This window comes from Eublepharis macularius, chromosome 5 (assembly GCF_028583425.1).
Source record: "Eublepharis macularius isolate TG4126 chromosome 5, MPM_Emac_v1.0, whole genome shotgun sequence".
NCBI classification, from domain to species: Eukaryota; Metazoa; Chordata; class Lepidosauria; order Squamata; family Eublepharidae; genus Eublepharis; species Eublepharis macularius.
The window spans coordinates 91496929-91512989 of NC_072794.1; the positions used below are offsets into that span (position 1 = coordinate 91496929).

Here is a 16061-nt window from a genome sequence, read left to right on the forward strand (position 1 = left end):
CAAGTTAATAAGAACCCAGAACTCCTGCTACTGAACTTGGGAATGGAGGATATTCCAGCACAACACAGGACATTGTTATTTTACATGACAGCAGTGGCTAGACTTTTGTATGCGCAAAAGTGGAAAGTACAAGAAGTGCCAACTATCGAGGACTGGATTTACAAATTGCTGTACATGGCGGAAATGGACAAAATGACAAGGAAACTAAGAGACCTTGATCCAGGACAGTTTAACACAGATTGGGAAAAGTTGAAGCAATATTTGGTGAAAAAATGGGAGGTGGGAGGAGAACTTTGGCAGTTTGAAAGTTACTGAAATACAACAAAAGAAGAGGGAAGTGACTTTACCGAGGGGAGGAGAGTTAAATGAGAAATTCTAAGCAAATATTTTATTTGACTACTATATATAGTATTAAGTAATAGAGGTGTTATTATAAGAATTATAAAGATAGAAACTAATTAATTTTATGTCTGGCAGATAATTGTATAATGGAGAAATTATATAACTAAAATAGAATGAATATAAGACAGAAGGAAGTAAAGAGTAACATATAGAGTACAAGTTAAATTGATTGACTTATAGTGAATGTATACAATGCTTATAGAAGTACTTAAAGTTATGTAGAATAAGGGACAAATTGTTTGTCCCATACTGACGAGACAAGAATGAATAAGATAGAATATAGAGTACAAAAATTAGACAAATGATTGTTATTATTAAAGAATATATGCCAGGAATGTAATATTTAGTTGATAAGTTAAGTGGGAAAGGGAATAGAGATAGCACCGTGTTATAATAGAGAAGCTTTGAAGAGAGTGAAAGTATATGTTTAATAGAATAAAATAAGTTTGAAATGAGTAGGGGGAAAAATGGATAAGGGGTTGGAAAACTGTTGGAAGTCAACAAAAGGGGGGGGAAGGGAGGGGGTTAGAATTGGAATATTTAAAGGAAATTGATTGTAATGGATATTATAGTGATTTCTAATCCAATAAAAAATTAAAAAAAAAAAGAATTTCTTAATTCTTACACGAGCCTGTTAAAGGGGAAAAAAAACTCTGTTTGATCCCTAAAAGCTACCAATTTAAGTTTTACTTTACAACTAGCCTATCTTAAAAACACTTTTTAAAAGTTCACAACCCTTTTAGAATACCCAAAAAGTATACCGAAACACCATAAGGTAACTTAAGCTAAACTGAATCAAGCACCCCCGCAAACACCCCCACCATGGAAGAACAACAACAAACAACTATTAAACACCAAACCAAACTTACGGTAACAGAAAACAAAACCCAGCAAAAAAACACCAAGCAAAAATATTTAAAAAACTGCACTTCAAGCCCCAGCAGCAGGTGAACACTCCCCCCCCCCTCAATTACAAATCACCCACAGCAGAATAAAACAGAAAAGATCTATCTTCCTGGAAGAACAAGCAGCAAAATGAACAGTAACAAATTTAAACCAAAGCCCCCTCAACCCAAACCCAACCAAAGCACCTCTCACACAGGATTTTTTTTTAAATGCAAAGTAAAAAGAAAAAAACCCTTCCCCACAAGCCCATCCCTCCCAGACACCACAGCAAACCCTTCCCCCAAAGAGAAAAAACCTAGTGAATCCTATGACTCTCAAACCAGGCAGCAGCAGAAATCCTCCAGGTACAGCTGCAGGTCTCAATAAGCAGCAGCAGATATCCACTGGGCAGCAAGATCCAGTGAGTCCACAGCCAGCAGCAGTCAGGGTCTCTGATCTTTCCAGACAACCAGAGAACACAAAATGGAGGCTGCTCTGAGAGCGGGACCACAAGTGACGCCTGACACAGGTTGGACACTTGCCAGCTTCCCTCAAGTTTTGATGGGAAATGTAGGCAGCTTGGCGGAATGTTGGACAAGTGACAGTTGAAAAATCCATTGGACAGCAGTCAGAGAGTCAAGCTGCAAGACCAGGATGCCTACATTTCCCATCAAAACTTGAGGGAAGCTGACTAGTGTCCAACCTGTGTCAGGCGTCACTTGTGGACCCGCTCTGAGGCAAACTTGCCTATTTAATTCCTTGCAGGGCAGTTTGAAAAGGGCACTCTCCTAGAGAATTCCATTGGCTAGAGAAGAAGAGGTCCTGCAAGGATTGGCCACTCATTCCCCACCCTTCCTCCTCCTCCCTCCCTTCTGCCTCTCCCTCACTACCCCCTTCTTCTCCCTCCCATGTGGTAAAAAAAAAGGTGGGAGGCAGTGTTTCTTTGCTGTTCCTTAGGAAAGGAACACGCCAGCTGGTATTACTGAATATTACTGAATTAACCTGAATTAATTTGGTAACATTGAGTTTGGGAATACCAAATCTGATTCCCCTTTGAGTCCGGTAATTCCAAATGTTACTGAATCAGGTAAAATTCCACTTTTTCTGATTTGAAATGGCTATGGAAGTGCCTGCTTTGGGCTAATCCAGAGACAATATTTTGGCATCTGGAAGTATTCACAGTTGCTGTGATCTACTCTTGATGGCTCATGTAGAAAATAAACCTAGATTTGTTAATGAACATTGTTGAACTGGAAAGCTCTCAGATTCATTTTAGCTTTCCCTGCAGTGTGTTCTATAGTTGTTGCCCGGTCTCTATGTGCATCTGTTCCTATGGTACTTTATTGATTTTGGTCCTGTGATCATTTGTCCTTGCATGTAGGGGTGTCTTTCCACCCCACCTCAGCACAAATCATCTGCCTCTAAATTTGATCAATTCTTCATGGAAGCCACAGAAGTATCGCTGCACAGGTTGTTGTGAGGCACTGTGGCAGAGAAAGGGATACACAAAAAGCCTCAAACATTTCCAGAATGCATTTGTAATAACTCTGCTGATAGGGGATCCATTAGCATTTTCTGCTGATAGGCAATGCTAGCATCTTTTGATGTATGCAAGTGAGTGATCTAATGTCATCTTTATGAAAATTCTTATTGATTACAAAATTGAGGGTTGTAAGCCCCTGTTTAAATAGCCTGTGTTGGCAAATTTTATCTTTGTCAATCTAATCACCTGTTTTATCCTAGTGAATGTATGAAAGTTATATTCAACCATATTCTGAAATTTCACTATTCCTTTCTTGATTCTTTTGGTGGAAAATAAAAAGCTGCAGTCTGCATGACTATTTTTTTTAAAAAAAACCTCATCTCATAAAAGGAAAAATAAATGCTTTTAGCTACATTGCAAGAGAAAATAGTTTGTAGTGCTGATTGCTCTCAACAGAGCATCTTTGAAATGAATTATGAGTAGTTCTCTATTGATCTGGCTTATTCTAGGTCACCGAGCTATATATCCAAAGTGTTTATACAATCTATTGGAATCAATAAACAATTTAAACTGATGTAACTGCAGAATGTTTGCTAGTCCCAAGGAAAATTGGAAGTATGACAGAGAATGCAGCTGTAGAGGTTTATTCTGTTTTGTCTGTATAAAGTCAGTAATATGATATGGCCATCCCTGAAACATTGCAGTAAACTACTGACGCTAAAATCCAATATATAAGGAGCTGATAGTTTTATTCAGGTACTGTTTGACTCTTTTCACTATTAAAATTTATTTATAGTTTTAAGAAATTGCTGTTCAAAACAGAGCTTTATAGAATACCTTCAGTCAAAGTTAGAACATCATAAAATGGTTTCTATTTAAATTACAGGTGTTAAATTTCAGGTTTTGCTTTGTTGTATGATGACTTTGAGTGGTGTAAATATTAACATAATGGCTTAAAGTGAGGGTTACATTTTATAGTTATGACTAAAATTAGACAATTAAAAAGAAGCTGATACAGTTTTTATTAATGTGCATTTTTGAATTTGTAAAATTAAGTTGAGGGCTACATGGTCAGTAAGCATTTCTAATGCCACAGTGCACACTAGTGGAATATTCTGTTATTTCACTCAAGAAATGCACAGTTTGTGGTGGTTGCATATGAGGATTTTGATTCCAGGTTTGTGAAACAGTGACATAAATACTGGGATGTAGAACAATAAAGGAAGCTGTGGTTTGTGCAAAATGTATAGCTAATTTTCAACATGGTCCCGTCTGTGCATCTTTAAATCCAGAGACTGGAGCCTCTGTGTGTGTGTGTTTGTGTATGTTGTGTATACATGTGTGTGTGTTTTAAAGTGTGTGTGGGGAGGTAAGTTCTCTTCCAGGGCTTTTTGGCCTTTGAGGGAGGACTCATTGGGGCTGGACCAACCAGCAGCTACTTCTTTACTACACAACTTGCATTATTCACACAGGTCCAGGTGTTTGTTGCTACTGTTCAGCAGCAGCCACTCCATGAGAGCCAATGTGGTGTAGTGGTTAGAATTTCAGCTTAGGATCTGGGAGACCCAGTTTTGAATTCCTACTCTGCCGTGGAAGGTCATTACATGACCTTGAGCCAGTTATATATTCTGAGCTTAACTTACCTCACAAGGTTGGAATGAAAGTGCAGGGAGGGGGATACAGGAGAAAAGGAAGTGCTCCTCACAAGTCTTTGTAGGTTCCCTACCATACAACTAGCACCTTGCAACTGGCTTTCCCAGGAGAGGCTGTCAAAGGGCAGAGGACAGAGAGCAGGGGGCAGAGAGTAGGTTGGCTGGTGGGTGGGAAGGAGAGAAAGAAGCAGGTAAAGGTGAGAGGCTATGGGGGCTTTCATGGAAGTGAAAGACAAAATATTGAGGGAAGAGAAAATGAGATGCCTCCCACAAGTTTTATGACTTGTATAATTTTAAAACCAATTTTGAACTTACAGAAGTTAGTGCTAAGCAAAGATTTTATTTATTTTATTTATTTACTTTGCATTTCTATTCCGCCCTCCCCACGAAGGGCTCAGGGTGGATCACAACAAGTACAACAAGATACATGTGAATGTTCTGCTCATTACATTTTGTCATTGCCCAGTAATTCTCTTTACTTGTATTTATAGTTTTTAAAACTAAGAAAAGCTGTCATACTCCATTTATGTATACTGCAATTTTCATGTAGGGGGTAGTGCAATTTTGCATGTATCCAGCCATTATTCCCTATGGAAAATAATAGAGAAAACCATCTGGGGTGTGTGTGTGTGTGATTTTTTCAATCAAACTCCAAATATTTGCAGGGAACCTACTTCTTCCTGTCCACTAAGGACCTCCCAAATTTTAGGAAGATTGAACCCACGATCCAATTCTATGGCCCCTTGAACAAGCTGCTCCCAGCCACTGTCCTTTCCTATGGGGCAAATATTTCCAAGGCATTCCAGGCAAAGGGAAACCTTAAGCAAATGCAACCCTGGCCAAAAGTTAGTTCCAAATACAAATCCCACTCCCATACGAGCTCAACAGAACAGAACCAGATTCTCCCACTGGAGAATCCCAATGTTCAACCAAAGAATCCTAATATCCCACCAGAGAATCATAACATCAAGCCAGAGAACCCTTAGAGAATCCCAACCTGAGCAGAGGCAAGGAGGGGTGAGGCTCGCCGGATCATTTAAAAGGTGGCTGGTGGTAACGGCTTAAAGGGCTCCTTTGGAGTTCGGGCAGAGGGTGGATGTGCAGAATGCCTGGTGCATCCTTCCCTGTCCTGCCAGCCTCACTTAACCATCCTGCCCCAAACAAGAGGCAGCTCAGAGTTTGACTCCATTCACACCACTGCCTTCTTGCATGTGCTGCTGCCTCTCACTTGGTGCTGCTACTGCCTGCAGCCAAATAATGCTCCCCAGGAGACACTGGATCCTGGATTTTGTCTGGGATTCTGTTATTCAATCTGGCATTATCACATTATGCTGGAATTAGTATAAATCTGGTTATACAGCCTGATCCTGAATCCTAGATCATGCTCCCCTATTCATAACAAAGAACTTTTGCATTTTTTGCTGGGGCTGAAATGCCTAAATGGATTTTTAATTTCCTAATGATGATGGTACAAATTACGGGGAGAAGGGAGGATAGAATGGCTTGGGAAATTTAGCTAGCTATAATTATGTTAACAGGTATAACTGCACAAGTGTCACACAATATATGCTCTACATCACTGGAATTACAAATGTGTCTTCTGACCTGTATGAGTTACTGTAAGCTCCTATGAAAGACAGAAGTTGACTTTGTGTCCATTTCCAGGCAATATTCGTAATTTAAAAAAAACCCATGCCAAAAATCATGCCTTTTAAAACTTCTTTCTATTCTAGGTTTCATTCTGGATGGCTCACACCAATTAATGGAGAAGAGATCCATAACCGAGTGAAAAATATTTTAAGAACACACAGTGCACGGCAAAAACTAACATTTGTAAGCTTAAATTCATCTGCATTTCCTCCTCCCCCAAGAATATTATATACAAATATTTAGATTATATTTGATAGGGTTTTTGGCATATGGAGAGTTGGGAGTGTTACTTTGTAGAGCTTTGTAAAAAAAAAAAAAAAGCCAGTAGCTGTGTTGCTCTATTGCAGCTTCAGAGCGTCTTCAATAATACACATGAATTCTTTCATTCCTCCATTACATTTTTTTACAGTGCAGGGTTGGTCCGTTGTACCTGGCAAAAAGTTCTTTGTGATGCATGGGAAAATCGGGGAAGGAGGGAGTCTCTCACCTTTGCACTTAGCATTCAGGGAAAGACTTTAATTAAATTTATGATCACCATTTTTGGCTTGGAAATAATATTAATAACAACAACAACTATACTTATATACCACTCTTCTGATCAGATTAGTGCCCCACTCAGACTGGTAAATAAAGTCAGTGTTATTATTATCTACACAATATAGCTGGGAAGCTGGGGCTGAGAGGAGTGGCTTACTGAAGGCCACTTACTGCGCTCATGGCAGTAGTGGAACTTAAATCAACAGAGTGCTGATTTGTAACCCAACCACTTAACCACCATGCTACAGCAGCTCTCATTTATAAGGACTTAGAGGGTTAAAAGTGCTTCATATATATGATTTCAGTGATCTTTACAGCAGCTTTGGATGGTAGGTTCAGTATTATTATTCTGATATTGCTAGTGAGGGACCGAGGCTGAGAGACAGCGGGTTGGCCTTCCCTACGCATTCTTGGAGCTACCACACGACATATGTTTTGCCTGAGAAACAATAACAAAGTGCAGTGTAAACTGTAGTGTCTCTTTACACAAATATCAGTGTCAGTTGGATATGCCTTGCTTCTCTGTCTAACTTATTTTAATCTTAACTTCTGATAAAACGGATTTCATGCTCTATTGTGCCCACCTTGTTTAATATGATGAATACACTTCCTGCTTAACCTGGGCTGTCGTCGCACAGCCATAAATTTAGTGCCAAACTAGCTCCATCTCCCACTGATTGCTCACCTTATTCCGTCTCTCTTGCTATTTTGCCATTCTCCCCAATTCACGCTTTGTGACTCTTTATGTCGTCTTTATCCACTTCCATGTGAATGCCCTGGATCGACTATGAACGCTTTGCAACACCAAAACACTCACTCTCCCCGATCATCTGTCTCACCTAACACTGATTCTCCTGCCCTACGCTCCCACAAGCCTCAGTGCGACCCGCAATTAAGCCTCAAAGTAATTTTTTTTTAAAAAAAGTTAGCCTTATGGCGCTATAGTGCTATAGCGCTATTCTGCCATGGGTGGGAAACCTCTGCTACCTATCACAGTTGGCTTTTGGGCTAGCCCAGCACAACATTGGTATAATAGAAGAGTGATATAACGCAAATATGTGAAAAAAAAATTTTAAAAAAGGGGCGGGATTTTAGGGCCCCATTTCCGGAGGCACTTGCGCTTTTCTCTTTTAACGTGACTGACTGGAAGCACAAGTATTCATCAAAAGATGGGAGAATCCGTTCTAATAACGATAACAAGAAATGATTTCTAGTGCAAAACTGACGAAATAAGGGCCCGTGTGACGACGGCACTTCTTTGGCATTTTAAAACTTCTAGCTGTTCTTTAAAGGAAATAAGGGATAGTTATTCTTAGATGGAGGAAATTTTGATCTTGATTTCTTAGGATGAGAGTTGTTCGTCAAAAGAAGATTCTGCTACGATAAGAGACTCCAGGAAGACAATGAATTCCAACCACAAAGGAGACATTTTGCATATAGACACTTCAAGCAGCAGTGATCTTCACAGCAGGTAAATAATGCAGATTTTTGTATGATGGTTTCCTTGATTAACATGATTGTTGTTGTTAATTATTTGTTTATTTAAACGTATCCTACCTGTACACATGGTTCAAGGGGGCTTACAGTAATAGTTTTTTTAAAAAATTCCAATTAAAACTAAAGATAACAACCCCAAGTCTCTTCCCCCCTCTCCCTCTTAAAAGAGCCTGCGTGTGAGAAAAGTGGGGTACAAATGCAATAAATAAATAAATAAAATGCCTCCCTCAAAAGGCCTGATGCAGTGCCTCCTGAGTATTTACAAGGAAAGGGCTCCCCTCACCTCTTCAAGGAGTCCATTCCACAAAGCAGACACTATGATAGAGAAGGCCTGGGCTCTGGTCAATACCAGATGGCCTCTCATAACTGGTGGGACAGCCAACAAATGGCTTCCTGACTACCATAGTTGGTGGACTGAAATACACAGAAGGAGACAGTCCTTTAAATCTGTGTGTCCCACATCATGGAAATGCTTTCAAGGTCACAGCCAGGACCTTGAATTGATCTTGGAAACAAACTGATAGCCAGTGTAGTTGTTTCAAAATGGGGCAATATATGTTCCCAGCAGCTAGCTCCTGACATTAGTCAGGCTACAATATTCTGGACTAGTTGTTGTTTCTGAGTTGTTTACATGGTCAGCCTCATGTAGAACATGTCACAGTAATCCTAATGCGAGGTTACAGAAGCATGGATCACAGTGGCCAGATTGGCTGGGTCTAGGCAACGAAAGAGTTGGCTAGCCAGATGTAGCTGATAAAAGATGCTCCTGGCCACCATGCCAGCATCAAAGGGCTACATCTTTAACACTAACTCCATATTCAAGCCTATAGATAAGAATGTAGTGGTCAACTGTGTCAAAGGCCACTGAAAAATCTAACATTATCAGCCAGGAAGACTTTCCCCTGACCAATTTTAAGCAAAGATCATCTTCCTGTGCAACTAAAGCTGTCTCAGTACCAAAGCTAGGCCTGAAACCAAATTGAAATGGGTCAAGGCCAGATGTGTCATCCACGGAATGCTAGAGCTGCTCAACACCACATACTCTATCAGCTTCCCTAGAAAAGACAAATTGGACTGGTTTATTGTTAGCCACCTCATTCCTAGCCAGTGAAGGTTTTTATGCAGAGGTCTAAACTGCCTCCTTCAAAGGTCTAGGGGGAGCTGCCTCAATCAGGAAGGAATTAATGGCTCCAATACCTTTCCCCAACATTTTAAAAGCCAGGATGGGCATGGGTCCAGAGCACAAGTGGTGGCCTTTACACTCCCCAGGACCCTGTCAGCATCTATAGGCAGGATAAGTATGAAACTATCCACCGACAAGCAGGAGCTTCTGACACCTCAGGTACCAGATCTGCTCTCAACTGGGCTTGTGTTAGAATGAATTAGATATTTTGTCAGCAAAGACACTTGCAAAAATGTCACAGATAGGAGCCAAATTTCCATTTTTAGCAGGGTTGGACTTAAATGTTATCAAGTCGTGAACCACTTTAAACAGTTTTGCTTGGCGAGTTCAGCTGTTGCATTAGTGATAGAGAAGAAAGCCCTCTTCACTGCCATCACCACCACCTCATAGGCCTTTACATGAGGTCTTTCTCTGATTCATCTGGAGTCTTCCACCTATGTTGCTGTAGTCATCTTTCATTCCACTTCATATCATCCAGCTCCCTGGTAAACCAAGGAGCCGGGGGCCTCACAGAGTGTGGAAGGGGATGCCAAGGAGCAACTCTGTTTATGGCTCCAGCCAGCCCTTCATTCCATGTAGCTACAAGGGCCTCCACAGAGTCACTGGGGAGGCTCTTAAAAATCCCCTAGAGCTGCCTGGAAACCAATAAGATCCATTAATCTCTGAGGGTGGATCATCCAAATCCATCTACTGCCCCGGCAGGGAGGAGGCAACAAGCTCAGTCATGCCTTTATAAGATAGTGATCTGATCATGGTAAGGGCCAAACCTCCAACCCCCTAATCAGACCACCAGCAGAAAGAAGGTCCAGCATATGTTATTTTTCATTTCTTTAATAATATGAGCTAGAATATGGCTTGTGATTTGAAGTACTGTGCTACTACAATTTAAAAGGGTGTAACCTGACTTAGCATGGTGCTGATGAGCTTGATGATTGCAGTGAGCATCAGTCCAACTAACTTTGATCCCCTTGTTCCATTATATGGGTGGCCTGGAAACTGCTGAAGCTCAGCTCCTTCCACTGTCATCAGGGTAACATAAGAAGCCCCCTGGAAGGCACCAAAACCACAGCTCTTTTTCACACATCACAGCACTACTTCTGTAAAGTGCTGCAGTGAAGTTGTGAGGAAGACCTGCAGTATGAATTTGTATTGTGTGTGTCTTGCATTTCAGCAGTGAGAGATAGAGGTACACCATAACAGCTCCCATTGTACCAATAAATTTAGGAAGAAGGTCTAATCCAAAATCCAGTTACTTCCAGCTGCTCCTATATTCTGATCATGTTTGTCCTGTTCTCTAACCCTTGCACTGGCAGTTGATTCAATGAAAGCCATGTGGATGTGTTCTGAGACAGTTTGGTACATGAGGATCATTGGGAGACCTGTGGACCATGAATAAAAAATATGTAATAGCTACAGCATCATTGAAAATGATGGGCTTTGAAATGTCATATTCAGTATGGTTGGGCTTTGATGGCGCTTAACACATTCTGTAGCAATACTGAGACTTGTGGGAGGAAGACAGAAAGACTCAAGGACATCCTGACAGCTCAAAGTCTGACAGTATTCTCAGAAATAGAGTACCAAGGCAGAGTTCAGAGGAGAATGTCATTTTGCTGACCAAATGTTCACACTAAAGTAAATGATTGAAAACCATTGGGACTGCACAGAAGGTCCATGATGATGAAATATTTAGTGTGTGAGTGACTTTGAAAAGAACTGCTGGGACTCCAAAGGAGCTGGAACAAAATCATGTGACAAGTTTATGACAGGTATTTCTGAAAGTGAAGTTGAGTGCAGCTTATCCTGCTCTTAATATGATTTGGGCATGTAATCCCTAGATCACCTCATCTCAGCTTGTCAGGTTAGTTTCCAGTTAAAATTGCAGATAGATGTGTTTCTAACATGGCTGTAGCTGTGTCCATTCTAGTATTTGAATTTCTTATGACAAAGGGATGACTTACGTTGGTACACAAAATATAGTCAACTCTCTGAAGCATTGTGACATTGTCAGGCTGATGATGTAAAATGTTCAGGAAATGCTGCCAGTCTTAGCTTGTTCTGAAGACTGTGGTTAAGGCAAAAGGAGGTAAGATTCCTTGAAACCAATTGGTGTTGTTCCCCGCCCAGTGCTCCTGCTCTGCCATAATTCTCTTCAGTAGGACTTATAAAGAAGTTATATGTAGTTAACGATTGCTTTATATCTATATAAAGCAAAAGCCAACACATTTAATTAATATCATTTTAAGAAGGATTATGCCATGGCACTTTTTTCTTCTCAGCTGGTTTATCATCCACTTAGTGCCTTCAGTGATGCTTGCAAATCTAGTTCTTGTACTGTCCAAAGGTTGTCTTGTTCAGACAGCCAGAGTGACTTCAAACTGCTTGTTTCAATATGTGGTCAAGGACAGAAGTATGGGAGACTCAGTTCTGATCCATTTATTTGAATGCTTTATTTGGTGATATCATCAAATGCTGAAGAGTAGTTATGGTATGAATCGCAAGCTGTATTGATGCCTTTCTTGACTGGTGAAAGCCATCCAGGAAATGCTGATTCCCCATCATCTCCCTCTGTGAAAACAGGGTATAGGAGAGTATTTGAATGTTGTTCAACGGGGTGCATTTTGAACTCTGCACCCTCTTTTCTTAACCCAGAGTCTTGTCAGTATCACCTTGTGATTCAAGTTGTCATTGTCTTCTCTCCCTCCCTCCCCCTGGTCTCACACCTAAGAATGTATGCCAGATCCTGAAGATACAGACTCTGGTACTGAAGAGATCAGTACAGTAACTTGATGCAAAGCTGTAAGATATTCATATTAATATGCATAATATTAATATGCATAAGGAAAGTAACAGTACTATACTTGCTACACTTGACCTGATTTTTGAAACTATAAAAGGTTATGGTAGATTTTTTAAATTATAATTGACCATACACAATATTTACAAGTTGCAAGTACAGCATTGTGTGTGTGTGTGATTTTTCAAATAATTTCAGGTAGGTAGCTGTGTTGCTCTGGAGTACAACAGCAAAATTTGAATCCACTGGGACCTTAGAGATGAATAAGATTTTCAGGGTATACGTTTTGGGGAGTCAAAGATTATCTGTATCTGAAGAAAGGAGCTTTAACTCTTGAAAACTTATACCCTGGAAATCTTCTTGATCTCTAAGGTGCCACTGGACTCAAATCCTGTTATTTTAGTTCCCAATAAAAGTAACAATATTCATTCAAATAAAAATATTCAAGCAGCCTCTGTTCTGGTGCACCAACTCTCTTGCTATCTAGGCTCAGCTGATCCATGCTTATGTAACTTCAGAGTTGGATTACTGCAATATTCTCTATGTGGGGCTGACCCTGGAAACCTGACAACCTGGAAACTACAACTGGTCCAGAATGCAGCAGCCTGACTATCGTCAGGGGCTAGATGCCAGGAACATAAGTTACCCATGGCTGCCAGTTTGTTTTCAAGTTCCATTCAAGCTGCTGGTCATAATCTTTAAAGCCCTTCATGATGTGGGACCCACATATTTGAATGACCATCTTCTTCCACATGTCCCTATGTGCCAGCTGTGATCCTCAGATAGCCATTTGTTGGCTACCCCAATCAGAGCCTGGGCCTTTTACATCATGGCCCCAGCTCTGTGGAATGGGCTTCTTGAAGAGGTGAGGAGGAGCTGCTCCTTGAAGATAATTCAGGAGGCACTTCAAGGTTTCCTTGTTTGCCAGGGTTTTTTAGGTGGTGTGAAGAACAGGCATCTTTTAAGAGGGGAGATGAAGGGAGATATTTTATCTTGGTTTTAATGTAGAAAATCATTTTATAAGCCGCCTTGAACTTTGTGAAAATGCTTAAATAAATAAATAGCACCTACAGGTTCAGTTTATTGAGAGTAATGGTAACATAAACCTCCTCCTCCTCTGGGTTTACAAATGCCACAGTTTAATGTGTTTTTGTGCGGTTGTATTGTGTTTCTAGCTCATCTACGCGGCAGAGCATCATGGTTCATCTAGATAATGGTGAATATTGGACCAATCGAGCTGCTGAGTACAAAAACAAACCCCACAGAGCAGTCTTTGAAAACAGTCTGGAGAAAATCTATCAAAACATGTACAGAAAAGCTTCTGGCATGATTTCAAAGAATAAATAAACTCCTGATAAGGACACAGGTACAAGTGAACAATATACCAGATCAGTATTTTTAATGATTATGAATATTTCATTTTTGGGGACTTCCAGGAACAGGCTCTCTTATAACAAGGGATTGCTTTCAGTGGTGCTACATTAGTAAGAATGTTGTTAAAGAGTCATGATTTATACATGTAGATGGTGTGGTGGGAGGAGCCATGTTGTGAAAAACCATGGGATCTTGTATGTATAAATGTGTGAATTTAACCTTTATGAATACCAATGAATTGGATATCAGGGGCAGAGTTCTCTCCCATTATCAAAACAAATGTCATATATGGAGGTAATAAAACCTACTGTAGGAGAATAAAAATTCCCTTAAGATATTGAGGTCCTATGCAGGTTTCAAGTGTCAAGAGAGAGACCTTGAGAATTCTAATACTGTAATAATATGCAGAATTGTTGAGGAACATTTGAAGCAGGAAATATTGCCATTTTTATATATTCTATTGAACATAAGATGTTACAAGCTTGGCGTGGAGTTTCTGTCTGCTTTTTCTGATTTTGCTAGACATAAGCTAATGTGTGGAAATTTTGCCAGTTTTAAGTCTACCTTAGAAGTAGTGGACCACATCTTTCTTCCTTTTCTACACCATTTCTAATAATGATTCCTCTATTTGTAACTCCTTTAAACTATTCAAACAGTATATTTATTCCCCATTCTTACTCTTCAACTTTCCTTGATCTGTATAGTTTCCAGTGTTTTTTTTCAGATTGCATCAGTGGTGTATTGGTGAGTACAGAAAGCACAGAACTAGAGAATATCAGCTAGTGCATCTACCAAAATACCAGCATTTTGATTTTTTTTTATTGCAATCTGATCAAATTTGGAATCTGTCTTTACATGCCCAAGGGAGGTATTGGCAGAACTGCATTGGCAGAGCTGGCATCTCTGTACTAAAGGCCACCAAATGTTCACTAGCAGTTTTGAAACTTCCCTTGAGAAGAAACCTTTTCAGCCTTCCACTGAGCATATCTTGCATTAATAAACCAGGGCCGTCGTCACACGGGCATCTCTTCCGTTAAATTTACAGCATATAGCGTCCTACTTGTTATCGGCACAGTAACGTTTCTTTGGGTCACCTAACGGCTCTTCGCGCCACCAGCTGTCCACACCAAAGCACTCTGTTCTGTTCTCTCTAACCGCGCAGAAGCAGCTCCTCCCCCTTTTTTAAAATTATTCTGGCGTTTAATTTCGCTATAACGGAATAACAGCATATAAACATTCCGTTAGAGCAAAACATTACGACCCTTTTGTTTTTCCAACTTTGAAATTATATAAATAGCCCTTTGCCCACAGAAAACTCCCTGTCCGACGTGATCCCCATCGTTGAAGACTCTGCCATGGCGATTGAGTCATTTTTACTTCAGCAGAAAGTTTGCATTGTGTTATGTCGTTATGGCGTTATAAGGACATAATAAAATAAAAAAAGGGGGAGTCGCAGGAAGAAATGGATTCTGGGATTGAAGGGAGGGCATAGGACGTTGCGAGGCGAAATACATCGATGTGAAGCATTCACGCTGAGGCACAAAATAGCACGACTATCAAGCACCAAGCAGAAGAGAGAAAATCGCTACAGTGTTGGAATAAGGTGGGTGTTTGCCAGGAAATAGCGCCATTTTAGCGCTAAATAAAAGCCCGTGTGACGACGGCCCAGGGCAGGCTGCCCACTCTCTTCAAGCATTAAGAAATGTGTAAAGGCAGAAGTGTCTGTCTCCTACTTCCTTTCAGAATGGAAGAAACAAACACACTCCTCTAGGAGTATTTCCTTTCTAAGATCACAGAAACAATAGATTCACTAAGGTGGTTTCAGGTGTATCCTTTACTCAGGGAGCTGGTATACACCCTGGGGGATATGTAATATCTGTGTAACATTACTGTCAGTCTGTCTCCATTTCCTATTGTTTTATCTACCCAAGAGGACATTGAAGAGCCTCATATCTCCACCAGAGCTGCAATGACTGGCTCTGCATTTGGTCAGATGGTGAAACAGAGCAATAATAATTCTGTTCTTTGATATTATAGAAAAGTAGATTCAGTAATTGCCAGTTTCTTCTTTATAGTTCTAACAGAGCATTTCATCTAAGTTTGAATGTTATGGTGGGATCCAGACTTACATAGAAAAAATTTCAGTGGCATGCATGCCAAGTATAGGGGAAAGAGCATTTAGAACTGTGCTGATCGTTGCTAATTTCTGTATGTCCATAGTAATTCTTCCAGGCCTATAAAGCTTTGGCAGTCTTTTCCTATTTCCTTAGTGCAGATAGGTTTGAGGGGAGGGTGAGGTGTGACGACAGCTGCTTTCGCAAAGGCACTGATGACTCCCTAGAAGATCAAGGGAAAGCAGTGATTTCTTTAATGTAATTCCTAATGAGGACAATGCATTTTTCACCTACACCAGCAAAGCAGTTCAAAAGGAAAAAAGAGGAACAGAGAGACTCATATGAAGGCACAGAACATTAATATGGAGGAATCCTAAATTTAGTGGCCAGAGGCACTAAACCAGAGGTACCCTGATGCTTGTACAGTAACACAGAAAAGAAGCCGTGTGTTGTCAAACACTCTGGAGAAATGTCTCAGCCCAAATTT

General features: G+C 40.4%; 2 protein-coding genes across 3 annotated transcripts in view; one reads left to right on the forward strand and one right to left on the reverse strand.

The window, feature by feature from the left end:
- The window catches only part of SPATA6 (spermatogenesis associated 6), a 73033-nt gene extending 57644 nt beyond the window's left edge, over window positions 1-15389 (forward strand). Inside the window, exons 11-13 of the mRNA XM_054979164.1 lie at window positions 6156-6255; window positions 7956-8080; window positions 13262-15389. Of these exons, the coding sequence (XP_054835139.1) occupies window positions 6156-6255; window positions 7956-8080; window positions 13262-13433 (397 nt within the window). The 3' untranslated portion in view covers window positions 13434-15389. The remainder of the gene's footprint in view (window positions 1-6155; window positions 6256-7955; window positions 8081-13261) is intronic.
- A 255-nt stretch (window positions 15390-15644) lies between these two features.
- SLC5A9 (solute carrier family 5 member 9) overlaps window positions 15645-16061 on the reverse strand; it is a 105093-nt gene continuing 104676 nt past the window's right edge. The window contains exon 15 of one of the 2 annotated variants that reach the window (XM_054979162.1): window positions 15645-15797. In XM_054979162.1, the coding sequence (XP_054835137.1) occupies window positions 15727-15797 (71 nt within the window). In that variant the 3' untranslated portion in view covers window positions 15645-15726. The remainder of the gene's footprint in view (window positions 15798-16061) is intronic. The other variant, XM_054979163.1, reaches the window with a different exon arrangement.